At 38.1% G+C, this 15,353-nt stretch overlaps 1 protein-coding gene across 12 annotated transcripts in view; it reads right to left on the reverse strand.

Moving 5' to 3' along the window:
• The window catches only part of Hdac9 (histone deacetylase 9), an 818,562-nt gene that overhangs the window by 361,911 nt on the left and 441,298 nt on the right, over positions 1-15,353 (reverse strand). For 4 of the 12 annotated variants that reach the window (XM_028768866.1, XM_028768862.1, XM_028768863.1 and 1 more), the window contains 3 exons: positions 12,103-12,244; positions 10,892-11,018; positions 8,353-8,474 (listed from right to left, as the gene is read on the reverse strand). In XM_028768866.1, coding sequence (XP_028624699.1) covers positions 8,353-8,474; positions 10,892-11,018; positions 12,103-12,244 — 391 coding nt within the window. Of the gene's footprint in view, positions 1-8,352; positions 8,475-10,891; positions 11,019-12,102; positions 12,254-15,353 lie in introns of all 12 variants that reach the window. The other 8 variants (XM_028768865.1, XM_028768861.1, XM_028768856.1 and 5 more) reach the window with 3 other exon arrangements.

The raw sequence follows: 15,353 nt of genomic DNA on the forward strand, positions 1-15,353 counted from the left end.
TGTTTTACAAGGGGAGGGGGTAAGAGGGTCCAGGTGGTGGAAAAGTACAAAATCTTCTTGGCCTGTGCCTTGAAACATGTCATGGTCTATATGGTACACTGCCTTGAATTATGATCTACCTGCAGTTCTTCAGAAGATATGGTACACTGCTTGAGTTATGGTCTCCCTGCTATTCTTAAGAAGACATGGTACTCTGCTTTGAGTCTATCTGCAGTTGCTAAGCAGGATCTTGCAGCTGCCAAGCTTCAGAGGACATTGTGCAGGTGGGGAAAGGTAGGGGGTAAGGGTAAGGGCGAGGGTCCTGGCTTCTGGCATCTCCCCCTTCTCTGTTTAGTTAGAGAAGGCTTCTTATGTTCAATCCCAACTATGTGAGTTTTGAATTTGGATGTCTAATTATGGGGGGTCTTAGACAAGTTCACAACCCCAAAACACTGATGTGAGACAAGTCACATCCATGGTCGAAGGCTTTAGGCTTGCACCATAGTTTTAATAACTTTTTTGAGAGAGCCCAGGGGTGAGAAAATGAGATAGTGAGAGAGCAGGTAAATGAGAGAAAGAGAGGGGGAGAGAGAGAGAGCAGAGAGACAGAGACGAGAGGGAGAGGGAGAGGGAGAGGGAGAGGGAGAGGGAGAGGGAGAGGGAGAGGGAGAGGGAGAGGGAGAGAGAGAGGGAGAGGGAGAGGGAGAGGGAGAGGGACAGAGACAGAGACAGAGACAGAGAAAGACAGAGGGAGACATAGGGGGAGCACTATCATGATGTTGGGAGGGAGGTCTTATCTGGAGAGAGCTGGGATGGGAAAGAATTCAAAACTACACTGTATGAAATTCTCAAAGAACATTAGCAAAACAAAATAGAAGCAAGTAAGCAAGCAAGCAAGCAAGCAAGCAAGCACCCAGCAACACAAAGTGAAATGAGGAGAGTAAGAAAGACGCTAAAATATAAGTTTGCTTTAAATACTGATCAGATCTAGAACATCTTGTCCTCTAACTTGACACACATGAGAACATTGTAAAGCAGTTTTAGAAACCAGACAGAGCACGTGCTACAATGAGGCTGAGATTCTGAAAGTCACAGATCTTTACTGTGGGAATTTATGTTTTAGAGATGTTGTAAAGGAAATCAGAGGGTCCTGTGGACTTTATGAAGCATGTGCCCTAGAAAGTGTACAAATTGGGGGCTGGAGAGATAGCTAAGAGTGGTTAAGAGTACTGATTGCCCTTCCAGAGGTCCTGAGTTCAATTCCCAGCAACCACATGGTAGCTCACAACCATCTGTAATGAGATATGATGCCCTCTTCTGATGTGTCTGAAGACACTGTACTCACATAAAAAAAATAAATCTTAAAAGAAAAGAAAGTATACAAATTTAAGAAGACCCACTTATCACTAACATTGTTACGGATTTTAAAAAATGGATGATAGGACTTTGTTTGTTTTTGACAAACCTTGATAGCCAAACTGGGTACTCACTTACAAAATACAGAATCTAAACAAAGACATTATACAACTTCACAACATTAACTCAAAATGGATTATAATTCTATATGTAAGGTATAGGATCATAAAATTTCTTTTGTTTTCTTTTAATTTTTTCCTTTTTATTGGATATTTTCTTTATTTACATTTCAAATGTTATCCCCTTCCTGGTTTCTCCCCCTGAGTCCCCCTATCCCATCCTCCCTTCCTTTCTTCTATGAGGGTATTCCCCCACCAACCCACTAAGACAACAATGATCCTTACGTGTTTAACAAGACTTTAATATAATGCTAAAAATATATTTTTCTTGGCTCCCTGACATCTCCTTGCCAGTGCTGTTGTCAGTGGTGGTAAAATGGCAGCACGGCACTTTGCTTTTCCTTAACAGATTGGACACGTCTCCCAGTTCCAGGCACTCAAGCCTATGCTGAGGGAACACCAAGGACAGTCTTATCCATCTGGACTTTGTCCCACCTGGGTTCGGCGGGATTCATAGAAGGCTCACAGTCCAGACAAACAGGAAAGATGGAGGAGCTGACCTGCCTCCAAGTTAGGCCTTCCTGTGTCCATTGCTGTTGTGTTAGAGGTCTCAGAAGACATGCTGACTGAAACATGGTAAGGCAGACATTCCACCAGACAAGAAAGCACTGGTGGGTTGAGCGAGTGTACATCTGAAATCCTGGAAGCAAGACAGGTGTAGTCATACACACTCATAATCCAAGCACCCAGAAGGTTGAGGCAGTAGGATTGACTATGAGGCCAGACTGCAGTAACTAGCAAGTTCAAGGCCAGCCTGAGCTTCAAAGGGTGACAATGCTCAGAAAATCACAAGAAGAGCAGGCAAGATGACTCAACAACACTTGCTGTGCAGGGCTGCCACCTGAGTTTGAATCCCTGGGACCCAAATGAAGGTGAAAAAAGATCCAACTCACGGAATTATTCATGAGCTTCCACATGGCTGCACTACGGAATGCCCAAACCTTCCTAGGATAATAAATTTTAAAGTAAAATCTCTTTTGTTTGGCTGACCTCAAACTCATTATTTGCCCCAAATAGTCTTGAACTTCTGGCCTGCCTGGTGTGTTTCACCATGCCCAGTTGATGAGATGCTGGGATGCAAACCAAGGGCTTCGTGTGTACTGCATGCTCTACCCACTGAGCTAAAGCCCCTAATCAAAGATTCATAAAATGTGTTTTTAAATTTACTTTTAAAGCATTTCTTATTTAAAATTATTTAAACCTAAAAAAAAATACAATGCTAAAACCATTGTACTTGAAAAAACACAGTACTAAGTTTGACTTTATTAAAAGGATTTTATGTATAGTGAAAGACACCAACCAATCAAAGAAGTATGGCCTGCTGTGTGTGGGTAAAATAACCCAGCAGAATGCTTGGAATTTGGTTCATTTAAGTTGAAAACATCCTCACACACACAAAATCCTGTAGCTCTGTAAGCAACTACCCAAACTTAGAAGCAAGCAAAATGGCTTCAGCAGGCAAATTGGTCCATTAACTGTGGCTCATGAATATGAAGGGATGGTATTCATTGATAAGAATTTGTTAAGACTCAAGTCATGAAGAGACATAGAATAACATTAAATGTATAATGCAATAGTGACTATTCTTGGTTGTCAACCAAATGTGCAGTCAACTAAAATGCATATGGCTGGTCACACCTATGTGGAATTTTTTTCTTAATTAAATCCTTTGAAGTGGGAAGACCAGCTTCTAATCTGGATCTTAGAGGTAGGAAGATCCACCTTTAATTGGAACAACACCTTCTGCTTGCAGCCTTCTTCAGGATTCTGCTGAGACATCCAGCCTTGTGGACTTAACAGCTTCTGGGTTCTTGGGTCTTCTATACATAGGCAGCTATTGTATTAGATGTACCAAAGCCTGCAATCATTGTAATAAATCCCCTTTTTACGTATAGCGATTGATTCTATAAGTTCTGTTACTCTAGAGAATCCTGACTAATACAAATGCCAAAGAAAAGAAGCCATTGTGAAATGGCTACACCCTGCACAAGTCTATCTATGTGACATGATTAGACAAAGTTTGATTGCACAAAAAATATAAGGATTTATTTGTTCATAATTTTGTATATGAGTGTTTTTCCTGCAAGTATGTATGTTTGACATGTATATGCCTGGTAGTCATGGACCTAGCAGACGGCATTGGATCCTCACGGAATAGGATTTTCAGATCATTGTAAACTACTCTGAGTTGGTAGGCTCTGAATCCAGTTTCTCTGCAAGAGTACAAGTAAACCATCTCTCCATAGCAAAGGGAAAAAAATTCAAAAGAATGACAGTGTATGTATAATACCAGCAGTAGTCAGAGATAGGACTGCCTAGATAGATAAGTGAATTTGAAAAGTTACAGGTTCAGCAAGATACATTGACCTTTTAAATAAAGTGAAGAGCAGTAGAAGACACCCAGTGTCACCTTTGGCCTCCACACTCACGTGTATGTGCCCACAAACACTGAAACACAGACATACGTGAGCAACACCTATACATGCACATAAAGCTAGGTTGATACTACAAGATACTGATCAAGATCAATGTAAGTACAATGTGCCATTTTCTCAATCTACAAGTCAAAGACTATTCTAAAAACTAAAGTTTATTGATTAAAAAGAAGTCAAGTAAACATGTGCGCGTGCACACACACACACACGCACACACAGTACAATCAGTTCTTCCACATGGCAAAGACTTGAAATAAGCTTGCTACTTCTCTTAGACCTCATGCCAAGATCCAAAATACCATGGGACATATGAAACTATAGAAGGGGAAGAAGAGAAGGAGGTAGAGAAAGGAAGAGGGAGGGAGAGATCTTAAGTTTTAAAAAAAACAGCCTTTTGTTAACACTGGTTGGCAGTGACTTGAATAAGTCACTGAAGTTCCACAGCCTAATGGCTGACTGCTGCACCAAGAGATATTCAAAGTTGTACGTTCCAATCCTGTCTCCTTTCCAATTTACTTTATGTGCAAAATTCCAATGGCCTTCCACAACCTTAACGTGTTTGGATCTCTTCCATCTTTGAGTCATATTCTAGTATTGCTGACCATTAAAAACGAATGTTTCAGTAGGGCTGGAGCAGTCTTATTAGCCAAAGCCAAGGCTTTATGTGGCTTGTGCACTTTAAGAGGTTAATATACCCTGCCAGCTTGCTTTGTTCAGAAGTATTAAGTGGAAAGACTATAACATTCAAAGAAAGGCAAAGTTCACTGGGTAAGACCTTGATAATATAATGGAGTATTAAACCTCTAGAAATTTTTGTCATAATATTTTATGAAACATATGCACATGCTCACTGGAACAGAGTCCAAATTAAATGGTTTTGAAGGTCAGTTCAAAGTCACCATGCATGCAATATCTCTAGGAGAAATATGCGCTCTTTTGAAAATGCCATGACCAAGAATCTCTCTTCTTTACTTTGTTATCAATCCTGGAATGTGCTGGAGAAGGAGGGAAAAGCTACTTCTATAGCAATGACACTATTTTCAGCCAAAGCATATGTCCCTGTCAACCAACTCTTGTGTTGAAGAACAAAGAACTCTTAGAGGCATACTTTAAGTATGGGAAAAAATATAGCAAATAACAATTATGTTATTCTCAATTTCAAAGCCAGTTATGCACAGCCATTAATTGCAGGATAAAACAAAAATTCATCCTAACTCCACAGAGAAAGCTCAGCAGTTAAGAACACTAGCTGGTCTTTTGAAGGAGATGACTTCAATCCCCAGCATCCAAATGGCAGCTCACAACTGTCTGTAGCTCCAGTTCCAGGGTATCTGACACCTGCATATAGACATATGTGCAGGTAAAACACCAATGCACATAAAATAAAAATATTTTTAGCAAAGAAAATAAATGGGTCTTTATTAGCTAGACAGATTAGAGGGTCTAAGAGCCCAAGGGCAGAGAACAAATCTCTACTTTGCATGAGGAAGATCAGACTTCTGCAAGAATATAAAACTTCGAAAGTTGGTTGTTCCTATATTGTCCCTATCTGAAGACAGGAGTGCCCTGAAAGTTCAAAGCTATTCACTGCTTAAGAGCCATCCCTGGGGCTACCTTAATCTGCTTAAAACCATGAGGCCTTTTCTCACTCTCCTTCCAGTTTTATCCTCTAAACATTAATAATGTATGCAAGGAACTCAGTAAATGATCACCATGAAAGAAATAAAACCTTTGTAGCATTGTATGTAGCTTTAAAGACATATTGGTTAATTTCCCAAATTTCTTGAGGTCTGAGTAACATCCAAGTGGACAGTAGAAGTAGACAACATGGCCCTAATGGCAAATATTGACTCTGTCTTAGCAGTCCTGGTACTTCCGGATGATCACTGGCGATAATCTAGATTCACTTCAATGGGACGTAACTTTGTACAAAAAACAGCCTTAAACACATTCCACATTTACCATGTACATTTTATCATGGCAAAGTTTTATTGTTTACTACTTTCATATTGACTTTTTAGTCAGTGGATTATAACTGAAGAACTGGTCATTAATTGAAATATTATTGAAAACTTACTGTGATATTCTATAGAGTACAAAGATAAGCCTTATTTTCCCACAGCTCATTTGGTGGCATACCAAATGGGTATATGTCTGAAGAACTTGAAGAGTTCTGCCTATTTGTAATTACTGATGAGTATATCTGAGTATTTTTGTATGGAGAAAATATCTGTAGCTAATTATATCACACTTTTCTTAATCAGACAATGGGAATTGAACAAAGAATAGTCTGGAATCCTATACAATTTCAAAGCATTAGCAGCTGTTCAAGAACTTTATTGTTAGAATGTTTGAAAACATTCGGTTTTGCATAACAGCAGCCTGATACTTTATAAAGATCAGATTTTCAGCCAAAAATGAATACATTCCAAATATTGGGCAGCTACAGGAAGCATACCATTAGATAGGCCATGGCTTTTAACATGCATTGTGTATCACATAAAGAGGCAGAGGGGACTTCTTGAGTATGTACCCAGATTCAGGTCAGGGTACCTAACATCTACCCCAAACAAAATTTTGTTGTGGATTAAGAATTTTAGTGAGAATAAATTAACAGTTTGCTATTCATCCTTCACAGAAGAAAAAATTAACTGTTCTTACAGAAATAGTGGCATCTACCATAGTAGGTATTTAGTACTCATTCATTTTGGGGGAGAAAAAAAGAATTTTCTTTCTGGATGCTTGGGGGCCCGAGGTGCCACTTCTCTGAAGGGCACCATCAGCTCTAAGTCTGAGCCTGGTCTCTGTGGTAAGAGAACAGTGAAGGTCACAACCATGTGCTCAGAGGATGGGGGTCTTCTGAATGTGCAACTCACTAGGAACCTTCTGCCATAAGAAGCTCACCCTGTTTTCTTTCCTTTTCATGACATCTTGGGCTCTCTCATGACAGTTCCCTCCCTGATTAGTGCAATGCCATATATTCTTGCCAATAGGCCTACACATGCCACTGAGTACCCTTTTTGAACCAATTTTCATAAACTATACCCCAAGGTTCTGAAATGCATAAAGCTTCACTCTTCTTCCCTCCTTTTGTCCTAGAGAAATTTACTTACAGGAAAGATGATATAATCTGTTGGTAGCAATGTAAACTTGAGATGCAATACATGAAGCTCAGGCATTCTGCCCTTAGCATGGGTTCCTCCTGAAGTTCTACTACACCTACCTTCCTAGAAACACCTAAATCTCTGGGCTATAAAAATAACTAGGCGCCAATTGCCTTCTGAAGCCTAAGCACACTGTCTCTACATTTGGGACCTTATAAACTGAATGAAGGATAATAAATTCTTTTTCAGGATTGATTTTATTTTTAAATCTTCATTATGTCATAGGTAAATTATCTGACAGAAATTAGCTATAGCATGTGTTTGTACAGTCTACACCTATTTATTTAAATTACTCCAAATTGCTTATAAAAATGAATATAATTATTTGAAATCACCATTCAGTGGAATTTACACACAAACTACAGAGATTTTTTTCTACAGTAAAATAAAATAGATTAATCTAGGTATGAAAACCTATTTGGAAAGTTGTGGATATAAAACATTTTAAATCTTTTGCAAAGCTACATTTCTGAAACATTGGTATCTTTAAAACCGAATGCACACAAATCTTATTATCTAGCTATTATTTTAATCTATTATAGCTGGGGGAGCATACACACATTAAAAATCACATCAGTGATGTTCAAAAGGAACAGAAGATGGGAAAACATATACACATATTAGAGTGATAATACTGTCCATTAAATGGTAAATAAAACACTGTAAATTGTGTATCTTCATAGTGAGATTACTAGGAACATATCTGCACTTATGGCTGCCATCTGGAGAACATTAGCTAAATAATTTACTCAGAAATAAGCATCGTTTAAAATGATATTCACTACATCAATAATTGCAATGTTAAAATTAAAAAAAAATTGGGCAAAATGAAGCTTACTATATATCTTTAAGTATGTTAAGAAAAAGGAGATAAGGAAAAGAGGATACTACAAGCCTTTAAAACAAACAAAAGTTATATTTTTTGAGGAATGGCATGTCCATTTTCTTTTTTTGTAAGCTTTATTGCTAGTCCAGATATGAACATTTCAATGTGGCAATGATACTTTGATTATATAGTGTATGGACTCATGCAGAAATAAAGAATTAAGCATCTATGTGCCTCTGTATGTATAGGCATCCTGTGTGCATGTGCTCATGGCATGTTTGTTTGAATGTGGCATTAAGTATGGGGCATATCACCTACACTTCCGAGTTCTTTAATTTTTATCTAGAGTTGAGGAAAACAAAAGTGAAGGATGTCAGGAGAGAGTAAATAGTGTTCTTCTTGTGTCAACTTACCGGTTTTTCGCAAGGGGAAATCATCCTTGGCGTCTTGGGCTCCTGGTAATGTGTACTTGTAGGATGGAGACGTCCCACTGAGGGGTGGAGAGCTTTGATCCAGTGATGTGTGGTGGGCAGCCCTGCAGAAAACAAAGAAGGTTCATATTGATGCTATGCTAGTTAGCACATGTGGGTCAGAAACATTAAGTTTTCCATGCTGGCCAGTGCTTCGGCTCCATTTATGTTTTTCCCCTTAGTGTATCCAAACCCAAGCCTCATGTACCCCAGTTCACTTTAGCAAAGTATGCAATGGTGCAGGAATCCTAGAAATACGGACTTTGCATTTGGTCACTCGGTCATGTGGAAAACTTCATTTAGTTATAAGTAAGGATTGAGATTTCTATTGTAATGACTGTGTATGAGTTCTCAAAAACTTTACAAAAAGAAAGCTACCATTTGGATCTCTTGAAATCACCACTAAAGAACAAGCACAGTTGAAGTGACGATATCCAAAGACCTCATTACTGCCAGAGAGCAACAGCCAAGACCACGAGGATGCTCTTTGCACTAAAAAGACAGCAGTGCCAGAAGTCTCAGAGTCTGGACTCCCATGGGCACTCCACATGTGTGGGAAATAGAGCACACGCTCCCTCAATATAAAACTAACTCTTTGAAAGTATTTTCTCTTCCTTGGAGGAATACATTGAAAAGAAGCAATTGTGCTACTGGAGAAGGCTTTAGAAGATTTAACTCAGATGACTCGGTGTGCACAAACACCACAATTATTATATATAATGGAGAAAGTGCCCAAGACACAGGGCCACTCCCACACTGACTTCTACCACAGATTTTTATTTGAGAAATACAGTCTTTTTTTTTTTTTTTTTGGTTTTGGTTTTTTGAGACAGGGTTTCTCTGTGTAGCCCTGGCTGTCCTGGAACTCACTCTGTAGACCAGGCTGGCCTCAAACTCAGAAATCCACCTGCCTCTGCCTCCCAAGTGCTGGGATTAAAGGCGTGCGCCACCACTGCCCTGCGAGAAATACGTTCTTATCAGTGGACTTATTGAAGATCATTTTGCATACTTGTAATTGGTAAAAAGCATCGAAATGTGTCCTTATGGCCTTTGTGTGCAGAGGGAGACCAATCCCTTGAGAATTCAAGAGAATTACCCAGAGCCACATAGTCAATTACTGAAATTAATGATTTATAGTAACTTGGAATTATATTCTATGCAAACAAGTAAAGATCACTGCTGACATGAGGAACCATGTTTAATATATTCAAGGGAACTGTTGAAGAATTCTCCATACATGAATTATTTCCGAATAGTTGTTTCTCATTAGAGACTTATGTTATATTTTCTTTAAATCTTTTAACTCTGTAAGCATTATGAGTCAGTCAGATATTATGCGGACAATTTTAGGTAACACAATCATACTTCTTTCAGGTAATTTGTGATATTGATTGGTTTTTAAGGCCAACTGATACAAAGGACACAATTGTTCAGATGTCTGGAATATTTTGGAGTTGGCCAACAGGCAGACAACCTCAGTTTAAGATGAACAGGAGAGAAGTCACCTACAAAACAGATTAGGAAATAGAGGGACTGGTCTTTGAAACTCTTGGCATGCTTCCAAATTCCATAAAATAATTAGTATTTACTTCCTGTCCTTGATACAAGGGATTGAAAAATATATTCACACAAAATCTTAAGGCCATTCAAGAAACACGTTTATGTGAGAACTGAATCCCTTATCCGATAGCCTATTATCGAATACGATTTGTTAAAACTAGTCTTTGATCTGATCCTGAAGGGAAAAATCACATTATTCCTATCTCACAGAGAAAAGAATGCATTTTATGTAATATTTTGTGGAAATGAGGTTCCATAAAAGCTCGAAGAATACCATGTATCTTGTCTGTGTGTCTGTCTGTATCTCAGAGGCCAAACTCTTATTTCACTGGTGGAAAGAAGTGAGCTACAGTGGATAGGGCTGGAGGAGTTAGGAAGGCTTAGGTTTGTTTATATTTCTTCCTCCTATACCTTCATTTCTTTATCTTCGTCTCCAAAATCGAAAAAAATGGTCTGAATTTCTCAAAATAGCTCTGCTTTCCATTTTATATTAAGCCAAGTGAAACAAGATAAAGCCACAATCTGCTAAACGTTTATACATTCTGCACAGATACCAGATATACTAGATGAGGATTCAAAAACATCTCTGGGTCCACCCAGATTCCAGTTATTCATTCACCAAAGATGATCCTCTCTGCCCTCACAGTGGTAACTGCTAATAACTGAGCACTGCTTGCTTCTATTTATTTTATAATTTTGTTTTTTTTTTGTTTTCCCTTAGGACCTTGCCAGCAACTCTACAGGTAGGCACTGTTTTAATCCCTTTTGTGGCGAAGAAAGCCAATCCTTAGAGATTTCCAGGCATTGTCAGTAGCCACACAGCTGAGAAGTGGCAGGTCCAGAATTTTTGCCCAGTTCAGCCAAAGAGAGAACCTGTGTGCTCTCTACCCCCAGGATGAAAACAGCCAAACACAGAACATACGTGTACCAGAGCTTGGGATGGCGGCCCACGGAATGATTTTTTCCATTGGTTGGAGTGTCTTTCGTTGCTGATTTACTCAACAGGAATTCTTGAAGCTTCTGCTTAACCTCTGTGCTTGCCACTGCCCCTGAAACACACACACACATACACACAGGGACACAGACACTGACTGTGAGTTACTTCCTCTTGCCACTCAAGAATGCTCAACAAAGGTTATGAAGACATATCACACTGGTCACAGCATTTGGAGCTTTCCTATTAAAAGAAAAAAAAAATCCCAAAATCTACACAGGCTTTAGGAAATGGCAGAGTTCTATCTTGTAACTGTTCCTTACATTACAATTTTTCAAAAGTACCTTCAATGATTTCTTTGATCGTTTTTATAGGAAGGGAATTCCTCTATCATCAATCCGTCTTTAAATTTAAAGAGAAAATTGCTGACAGTTGGGGTTGTACTTAATGGTACACTGCTTGCCTAGTATTTATGAGGCTTGATGTTCAGTCCCCAGCACTTACAAAAAACAGATGAAGAAATAGGAACAAAACACTAGTTTTTAATATTATTTTATCTTTTTAAAAATTAGGAATCTTGGGGAATGTTGCAGATAGCTACGATACATTAAAATGATCTAAGTTTCTTGTCAATCAATTCAACATTGTCTTAAAATTCATTTGAGTATTAAACAGATAACTTTTGTTGGTAGTTTCAGTTCAAATCACCATACTTTAAACTTCGCAACGACCTGAGTTTGAACTGCTTGGATAGAGGGCAATCATTTGGATCTGTCTCCCTCTTGTGGACCGTTAGTCTGCAAACGTTCTGCCTTGAGTCTTTCCAGAGTCTAAGTAGACCAATAGGGAACCGAGGCACACTATGAGGTTCAGAACAATGACTGCTCGGGCAGGAAGAAGGAAGAACTGAAAACATGTAGATATTACTTTATTACCAAACAGGGAGTCTTACACTCAATCACTTTAGCATGATGTTATTTTCAAAGTCCAAAAAAACCAGTCTGTGTCTTTGCTAATGCTGTGTTAATTTCCCATTAAGCTCTGCAGAGCTAAAACAAACGGGCACTTTTGTCTATACGTTATTCTTTCAGTTAGACAAGGACATTTTGACAAGTCTATTTCCATTCTTTATCAGGCTTCTTGCAATGGTCAGCTAAAGATTCAGAAGATAGTGTGTCTGTTACCCTGGTGCCTCTTACTTTCTCGTCCTCTATCTTTGCCTCTGAGAGGAGGAAGCTGCTGCTCTCTGCGATGCCTCTCTACTTCCTGTTCTTGCCTCTGCTGCTCCAGTTTCTGCTCCTTTTCTAGGAGTTCTTGCTGTTGTTTTATGGCTAGAAGTTCCTGTTGTAACTTGCGAGAAGAGAAAGACATGAGAGTGTGCAATTTCTTTAAGGTTCAAAGTCATCACTCACGGCCCCAAATTGCAATGTTATCAGCTTTTGGAACTTGACAGTATTTAGTTTGTGCTTCAACCACTTTTTTATGATTGAAATATGAAGACAGGAAACTAAAGTCATGACGGTTTTTATATCTACAACAAGCAAGCTTTTAGAAGATTCCACTACTTGTGTCTCCCTATCAACAATTATTACCAAGTACCCTCAGGACATTTGAATGCTGTTGGCTTGAATCTTTAGTTCTCTTTCTTGTGTGGCCACAAAATGCAGAAACATGCAAAAACAGAGACAGCCTAGGTGTCTATTACACAAAGTCTCTCACACTCTAAATAGACAACTGAAATAATCAGTTCTTACCCTGAGATACAGTATAAAGCTCAAGTGAATAGAATGAGAAGGTGTGAGTTAATTTGGGGAAAGTCTATATAAAACAGAACAAGCACTAAGACTTTTACCACCTCACAGAGACAGTTCTTATTAGAGTGAAGTAATCTACATATCCATACACCTCTCTAGAAAATACAGAAGCTTCAGAACTGTCATCTAATGTGGGAAAACTTCAGGATTAGAGACACAGTTGCAAATGAAATGACTTCCACAAACTGTTCTTCCATGCACTGGCATTTGGCTTTTTGAATTCTCTGAATTTACTACAAACCATGTATAACAAAAATATGAGGTTATCTGTTAAAACTTTTTAAAGATATGAGCTCCTTACAGACCTAGAATATATATAATTTATATCGATATCTGTCGGTATGTATGTATGTATGTATGTATATCAAGAAAAGCAAACGTATCCAGTGAACAACAAAAGAACTCTGGAGTCTTACTTAGCCTTTGCCACTACTGGGTATGAATTCTGACAAGATCCTAAGGCTACAAAGAACTTCTGTTCATTAAAATAAGACAACAATAGGTTTCCTTGGATCAGATTCATAATTAACACAAAATTTAGTTTTGAATGATACAATTTCAATTATTACTATTTATAACTTAATACTAACTAAAGTATAATTTATCCTTTGAATACGAGATACCTAAACACCTCTATTTTATACCAAATGTTAGAACAAAAATAAACGTCTCTGTGGAGTGTCGTCAGGACCTTCTTGTTGTTTCTTTGGAGCACTAAGAAGGCAACTTTTTATGCCAACTGCAATAGCCTTACCCAAATTTGAGGCCATGATTAGGAGTACTTCTGTTTACTCTCCATAGGACATCAGGAAGTCATGGGGTTTTGTTTTTATTTAACAACTACTTAATAGATATTCTCAAATACCCACTGTTACTTAGGAATTCATAGTTATGTTTAATTCTGTTTTAATATAAATTCTATAGGAATATTGAGACTGGTCAAATCGATTTAATGCTTTATCCAAAGCTTCACTGCAATTGAACTATAATTCCTTCTAGGAATGGAAAAGCACATACATTCAGGAACATTGTAACAACATTTAGCCAAGGTTATAGAAATGAGGCCTATCTAAAAGTTAAAACGAAATAAAACTTCACATTGATTTTCAGATATTTTAGCCTTAGTGAAGCATAGTGACTGAGGAACTTTGCCAGCTGACAGGGGAAAACAACGCATTTTGAGCATCTACATTCTAGTTACCTTCTACGTGGCTTTGCAAAATCACACTGCTTCTGCCTACCTAGTCGACTAGGGGAGAACCTAGACCAGGATGGAAGGCAACAGGTGCTGATTAGGACAAGAGTCAGTGCTCAAAGTTAATGCAGCTAAAGCCTGGTGTGCTGTCTTCCTCATGCCACAAATCTAAATGGACGATAAAAGCATTAACCTTTAGACCTATCTATAAGACAGCAACAACAAAATAAGAAAGTTAAGGAAGCACAGAACTTCCCAGTCTTAAAAGGAACATGAAAACATATCTCCTATCCCTCACAAAATAATGTACTACTTAGGAAAGCCATCTTCACAAAGCTCCAGTTTCCTTTCGCCATCTCATAATCCTCATTCTCTGAAGTGCATTTTTTTCCAACATCTTTCCAGATGTCAATCAAGTTGCCATATCGTTTTGTTTGTGCCATAGAAGCAATTGCCTGCTCTTAGTTTCTGGGTGAAGTCAAATGATAAATTACTCACAATTGACGTTAGCAGTAAGAAAGGCACTGGACATTAACGAAAGGAAGAAATAAAAAACTGAGCGATGCAACTTGCTTATCAGCCTGTCTCAATACTCATGGCAAAGACTTGCACACAAAAGGAAATGAACCATACATAGTCATTCAGATCTCGAAGCAAGGTGAAGAATGAAAATGTTACTCATGCCTCACTGCTCTGTTATCATGCCTAGGAGGACTGAAGAATGAGATCCAGACATCGATGCTTCTACTACTGTTTCAAGGGTCAAACTGAAATAACACTTTGGCATTTATTCAAAACTAAATGTACAAACTAAGTGAATGTTACTCATATAAATATAACCATGAGACAAGGATTTCATTGGAGACACACATACAAAACACTTCACTCTTATTTTTAAGCTATGTTATACAGCAATAATATAAAAGTTACTAGTAAAGGAAAGTTCACTAGTAAAGGAAAGAGAATATGTTTTATGTTAGGCATAGAGGAGCCTTTTATGCAAATAATATATCTTGCAGAACAAGGGAAATGGGGAAGAAAATAGTACTTTCATCTTCTTAGACATTTTAATTTAGTGCTATAAGTTAGTTATCTATATTAATACCACATTCATGTGTTTGTCCTTGATATAAAAGAGATTAAGTGCCTAGAATACATTATAGTAAAATATGACAAAATCCATAACTCAATTGATTATCACCTCTAAGTCATCTTTGAAGGAGTTGACTATAAAATAAAATTTTATTGTAAATATTTTGTGCTTTAAATAAAATAAATTCAAATTAAATGTCTATTTTATTGAACTAAAACATCCCTGTGCATTTTAAAATTTTTAAAAACACTGGCCCACTTTGTAGCTCAAGTTTTAGCTCTCCCCCTCTCAACTTCTTAAGTTTTGAGATTAGAGCCATGTGCCACCACCCCCTCCAAGTTGTCTGTT

Source organism: Grammomys surdaster, unplaced genomic scaffold (assembly GCF_004785775.1).
Source record: "Grammomys surdaster isolate TR1022 unplaced genomic scaffold, NIH_TR_1.0 188, whole genome shotgun sequence".
Taxonomy (NCBI): Eukaryota; Metazoa; Chordata; class Mammalia; order Rodentia; family Muridae; genus Grammomys; species Grammomys surdaster.